This window comes from Cyprinus carpio, chromosome B21, assembly GCF_018340385.1.
Source record: "Cyprinus carpio isolate SPL01 chromosome B21, ASM1834038v1, whole genome shotgun sequence".
Classification (NCBI taxonomy): Eukaryota; Metazoa; Chordata; class Actinopteri; order Cypriniformes; family Cyprinidae; genus Cyprinus; species Cyprinus carpio.
In genome coordinates, this window is record NC_056617.1 from 1,024,033 (window position 1) to 1,031,439 (window position 7,407).

Genomic DNA, 7,407 nt, shown 5'->3' on the forward strand with positions numbered 1-7,407 from the left:
TCAAAAATTAAGTTTTGATATATTTATGGTAGGAAATGTACAAAATATCTTCATGGAACATGATCTTTACTTAATATCCTTATGATTTTTGTCATAAAAGAGAAATGTATAATTGTGACTCATACAATGTATTGTTGTCTATTGCTACAAATATACCTGTGCTACTGATGACTGCTTCTGTGCTGCAGGGACACATATATTTAATCTGTTTTAGTTATTGTTTTATTTTGTTTCTAGTTTGAAATTAATTGTAATTCTATTTTACATTATAAAATGTTACGTTTAGTGTTTGTTTTTTTATTTAAAAATTATTTAAATATTTTATTATTTGATTATTAGCTTTTCACTAGTTTTTATTTTTAAATTATTTTAATTTTATTTACAAAAAATATTTTTAATATTTTGTTTTATTAAGTGTTTGTTTTGGCTGTTTTTATTTTACATTTTGATAACTTAATTATTATCTTTTAATCAAGTCGATTTGATTTGTTTATTTTAATTTAAAATTTATATGATTTATCTTTTCTTCAGAAAGATACTTTTTATCTTTACATTTATTTTCATTTTATATTTTTAATTATTAATAATTACCTTTCCGTCAACTCGTTTCAATTTTACAATTTTAGGATTTAATTAATTATTAGCCTTTTATCACCCCAGTTTTGGAAACATTGGTCTAGAGTAAGATGGTTCTAGATTGGACAGTAACAGGACAATACCATAGATGTGCCTGACTCGCTCTAGTCTTCTGTGTCGGAGTAGTTATCATGTGAGTGAATGTGGTGTTTGTTGTGTGTTGCTCAGGTCCACGTTCACGCTGCATGTGGAGGGCGGTCACACCAGCGGCCCCGAGGAGATGCCCAAAGATCTGCGCTGCCCCTTCTGTCTGTACCACACCAAACACAAGAGCAGCATGATCGACCACATCGTCCTGCACAGAGGTCAGTTACTGACCAAATTCTGATCATCAGATTCTCCTCTTTATCTTCCTTGTTTCAAAATGCAACTTCCTCAATCAAATAGTTGCAATTTTTATTGTTGTTGTTTTGCACATGCTATTGTTGGAAAGTAACTATCCACCGTATTTTTCAATGCAGAAATAGGCTGTTTCATATGAATGTGTAAGACTTTTGATTCATTAGTTGCTATTGGAAAATTACTGTTTGAGCAACAAACCAGTGTGTTTATGATAACGATAATAAATTAAAATATGATAAATATCAGTTTGAAAAACCAGACTGGTATTGTACAACTAAAATAACTGGAAGCGAATGACTGGAAACTTGGCACACTGCTGTGCTCGCGGTTACATTAAGAATAAGGTGGATATTTGGTGTGTAGTTTTTAAGTTTCATTATTTTTAGACTTTGACTTCAGAATATGTGGGTCAGTTGGAGGCCACGCTCCAAAAACTCATTAACGTGACATGAATCACGTTTCAAAAATTACGAGGAATAAAATGTTGTATAAATCAGTGTGAATAATAAATGAACAAACTCCTCTATAAAAACCTTCAGAATATAGCTAAAAAAAAACAAGTTTGGTGTAAGTGCTTTTGAAGTGGAGAAAATTAACTCATTTTGATAAAATGGCTTGAAATCTACAGATCCAAATAGGTAAAGTGCAATAAAAAAGCAGGTGAATGATGTATGAACAAACCCCTCTATAAAACCCTTCAGAATATAGATGGGAGTAAAACTGTAAGTTTTGGTGTATGTAAGTGCTGCTGAAGTGGAGAAAAAACTCACAACCTTTAAAAATAAGCATTTTTTTGCCACGTTTTTAGGAATAAAATGTAAAAATCTGTGTGACTAATATATGAACAAACCCCTCTATAAAACCCTTCAGAATATAGATGGGAGTAAAACTGTAAGTTTTGGTGCATGTAAGTGCTGCTGAAGTGGAGAAAAAACTCACAACCTTTAAAAATAAGCATTTTTTTTTTTTTTTTTTGTTTTTAGGATTTAAAATGTAAGTTTGAGTTTGTATTTGTATAAAACCCGTCAGTAAAAACCTTCAGAATATTGAGATGATTAAAATCATCTCAATATTCTATAATGTTTAGTGTATGGGTCAAAAGACGTAAAGATGTCCACATCAAAAGAAATGTATAAAAGTGATTTTATGTCCATAGAAAGCACATTAAATGTAAGTAAAGTGTCTACTTTTAAGTTTTCAAATAAGTGTTTGGAGAATAAAATGTCAAAATGTGGTTGAAATAATGTTAAATTGTCTTTCAAAATACATGCTTATTCTGGTGTGTACATATTAAAATATATAAAAGAATAAGGGAGGATAATACATTTTATTGTGTTGTAAATGAGTAAAAAATTCGTACTGACAAATAGTGGCAAATTTAAAAAATTTAAAATTATCAGCTAATTAGTATCTGGGGTGAAAGGAAGTAATTCATCTTTTAATATGTCTTAAATTGATTTTTGTTGTAAATATGCCTGACAGGACTGTTACACTGAATGACATTTTAATGGGTCTCTTCTGTAAATCAGGGGAAATGTTTTATATATATTTTTTTTGTTAATATTTCTTATATGTATGCACATTTAACAGAAAACTTTTTAATTTTTTTTGGGGGGGGGGCAACAACAATTTTTAAGCAGTATTACACTTATTGTTTTTATGCATAAACCCTTTTTTAAAGCAGTATTACACTTATTGTTTTTATGCATAAACCCCTTTTAAAGATATGCTGTTTTTTTTTTTTTTTTTTTTTTTTTTTAAATATCAAAATTAGCAGTACATGTGACAGTGGGCCAAAAAAAAGGGTACATTTTTCAAAATTGAGATGTATACATCATCTGAAAGCTGAATAAATAATCTTTCCATTGATGTATGGTTTGTTAGGAGGACAATATTTGAAAATCTGGAATCTGAGGGTGTAAAAAAATCTAAATATTGAGAAAATCATCTTTAAAGTTGTTCAAATGAAGTTCTTAGCAATGCATATTACTAATCAAAAATTAAGTTTTGATATATTTACAGTAGGAAATTTACAAAATATGATTTTTGGCATAAAAGAGAAATGTATAATTGTGACCCATACAATGCATTGTTGTCTATTGCTACAAATATACCTGTGCTACTGATGACTGCTTCTGTGCTGCATGGACACAAAATTAAATATGCATGAATATGTGAAGATGAAGTGTGATTGTGTTGTTTTTATGGTTCTCAGAGGAGCGCGTGGTCCCGCTGGAGGTGTCACGCTCGAAGCTGTCCCGTCATCTGGAGGGCCTGGTGTTCCGCTGTCACAAATGCACCTTCACCTGCTCCAGCGAGCAGAACCTGCAGCAGCACATCCAGAAACACGAGGAGCTGAAGCCCTACCAGTGTCAGCTCTGCTACTATGACAGCAAACTCCTGCACGAGCTGGAGATCCACCTGCAGCAGGAGCACAAGGTCTGTCTTCTGTCATGGCTGATCTTTCTGTGGCTAGTTAAGGAGCTGTTACTCAGTCTAACCCGCCGTCTGCAGGTGATCCGTAACTTTGAGCTGGTGGGGCGGGTGAACCTGGACCAGCTGGAGCTGATGAAGGACAAGACGAAGGACGTGAGCGGCAGCGAGGAGGAGGAGGAGGAGGAGAGAGGGGAGGGAGTGTATGGGGGGGGAAGAGGAGCTGATGGAGGATGAAGAGGAGGAGAAGCTTCCGGAGAGCAGACAGACGGAGGCGAGCAGCCAGACCGAGGTGACAGGTAACGGTCTTCATGTTCATCAGATACAGTGCTTCTGTGCTTCTGTAGAGATGATCAACAACAGACGCAAAACTCAAGACTGAAAATCATCTACAAAATACTTTTTACAAAAATAGCAGTAACACTTCACCTCCTGTCACTAAAATGAAATAAATGTATGTACAATACCTTTTTTGTTGTTGTTGTATTATGAGTTTTTTTATATATATATATTAAAGTCAATACACCACAGATAAATAGAGAAAGACATCACCGCATGTTCACCAGATGATTAATCATAGTACATCAAGAAAATTGTTTTGTATTGCAGGTTTCCTGAAATGTACTTTAAATATACAAATGCAATATATTTCCATTAAATGAATCTGAAAATTGAATAAAACCAGGTTCAAAATTCTTGTTTGATTGGTGACATATATTAGAGTTAAAGTTTTTCCAAGGGGTTTTTTGTTTTCTCTTTTTGTCACTCCATAAATCAGAAAATACTGTCAGCAGACAGAAAACAAACACATTTTTGCCATGTTTTTAGGAATAAAGTGTCATATAAATAAAAGTGAATGATATATGAACAAACCTTTAAGAATATAGAGAGGAATAGAACTGCTAAGTGTGGTGTATCTAAGACGAAAAAAACTGGTAGATAAGGATTGGAATTAAAATCTACAGACGCAAATAGACAAAGTGTAATAAAACAAACACTTAAATGTGTATTTTAGATGTTTACTTTTCTCTAGTCTGAAAGAAGACGTCATAGAAAATCTCAAAACTAACCAGTGCAGGGTTTTAAATTCACAATCTTTTTTAAATATATCTCAGTAATCCTTAAATTACACTGTGGATAAAAACATCTGTAGCTGTTGAAAGATGCAGATTTTCCACAAATGACTTTTTGACTGTTTAGGATGTTTCCCTCTCAGGAAGTCAGAGCGGTTTTGTTGTGTTTTCTGCTGATTTAGGTGAGTCTCCCTGCGGCAGCGGCGTCAAACGCTATCCGTGTGAGTTCTGCGGCCGCAGCTTCACGCTCCGCTCCGAATGGGAGCGACACGTCCTTCGACACGGCATGTGAGTCTCCAGATCCACAATATGTGCAGCGTCACATGTCACATGACCAAAGCAGTTTATTTCCTGTTTGCACCTTGAGAAAATAATGACTGCATCAAAGCTCCAAAAAAAGCCTAGTAAAGTGTGTTAACATAAGGATATGATGTGGATTTTTGGTACACACTATCTTTAGGGTGTCTAGTATTAATATATGAATTCACATATATTGAGTTTTGTTGAGTGTGGTCATAGAATAAGTAAACATGTTGATGGTCACAATTTGACTGCTGGGATAACAGTGAGCTTAGGTTTTCATATAAATCCAATTGCAGTTGCTGCACTAAAATGTTGCAGTGACAAAATGTTGCACTATATTAAAAGTTCAAATGTTACAAAAAGGTTACAATACTGATGTTGTAATATTGCTTGCACTAATATAAAAATGTGATGATATATGTTACAAAAAAGTTTTCAGTTTTCAATTTTGAAATACATTTTTTGTCTTTTATCTCAGTATTCCTATCAATGTTCTATTTTAATAAATAATAGTGTTGTTTTTGTGTGATCAAAATGTTTTCCTTTGAAATGTGTTGTTGCGGTTTTTGTTTATGGTTTGGTGAGGTGATTTATTCTGATTGGCTGAGCCGAGTTCGAAGATGTTGTTTTGTTTACTTCTGTGTGTTGCTCGGCAACCACTTAGTTGCAACCACAACTGTTTCTGAGGAACTACATTGTTTGGTGGAAGAATACTGTTTTTATAAATATCATTACACTTTATTTGCTCTGTTTTATTTTGTGAAACTTTACTACGAATATGGAATAACTGTTTTATAAAAGCAATAATCCCCGTGAAGCCGTGGTTTACAGTGGATTTATAACAGCTGAGGGGGTTTTAGGCACTCCGCTTCGGCTCGTAATAACGCTCCTTAGCTGTTATAAATTCACTGTAAACCACAGCTTCTTGATGTTTATTGCTTTAAAAATTGCTGGGCTAATATATATAATATTTTTTATGACTGCAGAAATATGTTAATTTAGTAAACACATTATCACAATTGTGACCGACCATAAAACAGAATTTTTCACACACTTTTCCAAAAGAAATGCAAAAATAATTATTGATTATTTCAAAGCGTTACTAATGACACATCATTTGGATATTGTCATGTCTGGCCAAAATTTGGGATTAAACGTGTTAACCATTACAATAGTAACGAATGAGTTAAATCTGAGATGTGTCTCGTGTTTTCAGGACTGTTAACGGCAGCAAGAAAGACTGCAGTCCTGTGCCCTCGTCAGCGCTGCCTCTGATTGGTCCGGCGGCTGTGATTGACAGAGGGCTGGACCTATCCAGTAACACTGTGGATCAGTCTGACCAATCCAAGTGTCCGATTCAGACCGAGGAAGACGAAAAGACGCCGGAGACCAAAAATGACCCTTAGGAGCAAAACGAAAGCTGTAGAGAATGTCATGCGTTCCGTTGTTTCGTCCGTCTGTTCATCGTTGGTTTTGTTGCAGAACAACATCGGCTGCTTCTTGAGCATTTGGTTTAAAAAGCTAGATTTGTGGAATGTGATGATCCCGGTTTGGAGTATCGCTAGATGTTGGTGTTTCACGTTCGTCCAGTTGCTGAATCCTACACTGAATTTTACAAAGTGTGACTTGGTCCCTCAGGACAGATGTTGATATATTGGTAACCAATAGTGAATGAAACCGTGAGTCGAGATTACGATTGGATCGCGAGTCCCTCCGTTCGCCGGTTTATCCGTAAACCAGAGATTTTAACTTCAAACGCACTTTTTTGTTACATTGATTTATTAAAATAAGTATATGTAATGAATGATACGTGAGAATCGAATGTCTTCCGTCGTACACGCTGATAGTCTTGAAGACAGCGTGTTTCAAAACGAGGGGCGATCCATCCGGAAGCTGGAGGGTCTCGGATTCGCTCGGAACGTCGCCTGGCGGTTTCTGTTTTTTACATTTTAGCCTTGTGTTAATCTTCCTGTAGCTGAATTCCTTGAGGAATAGTTGTCGTCTTATTTATCTAGATCGTTTGATTCTTTTAGACATGATTTTAGAGTATCAACACTTGCCCCAAAAACTCGTAGCAAATTGCTACTTTTGACGATTTCGGTCACTTCCGGCTCGTCTTGCACTTCCGCTTCACTTTAATAACGATTAACGCGTTGGACATCGATGGATTGCCGTCGTGTGTTTCTGCCGGTCTCTGCTGATTGGCCGATTCTGACAGTCTGTTTAAAGGAAAATTCCAGGTTCAAGACACACTTACAATAATATTTATGCCTAAATGCAAGATTCATGTTTTTGAATTGCAGTTTTAACACAAACTAATAAACTTATTGTGACGCATGCTCGTCAGTCACACAGAAATGAAACGGGTCAGATTTCTGCCTCAGTGTTAATTTAGTATCATTGTGATACAGATTTTATATTATATTCAAATACTTATAGTAATATTTTGAATTATTTTTTTTTCTGTTTAATTTTTATTTTTAAATTTTAGTTGTCTGTTTTGTCATTTTTATTAATTATAGTTTTTTCTGGTGCATCTTTATTTTTTAACATTTTTATTTAAGTTTTAGCTTAATTCTAGTACATCAGGTTAAACTAAACGAAAACAAAACTGTCTGAG

General features: G+C 34.6%; 1 protein-coding gene across 1 annotated transcript in view; it reads left to right on the forward strand.

Annotated features, from left to right (window-relative positions):
- LOC109047929 (zinc finger protein 462-like) overlaps positions 1–7,407 on the forward strand; it is a 44,546-nt gene extending 37,139 nt beyond the window's left edge. Inside the window, 6 exon segments of the mRNA XM_042748010.1 lie at positions 805–941; positions 3,194–3,417; positions 3,493–3,605; positions 3,607–3,710; positions 4,667–4,772; positions 6,004–7,407. Of these exon segments, the coding sequence (XP_042603944.1) occupies positions 805–941; positions 3,194–3,417; positions 3,493–3,605; positions 3,607–3,710; positions 4,667–4,772; positions 6,004–6,193 (874 nt within the window). The 3' untranslated portion in view covers positions 6,194–7,407.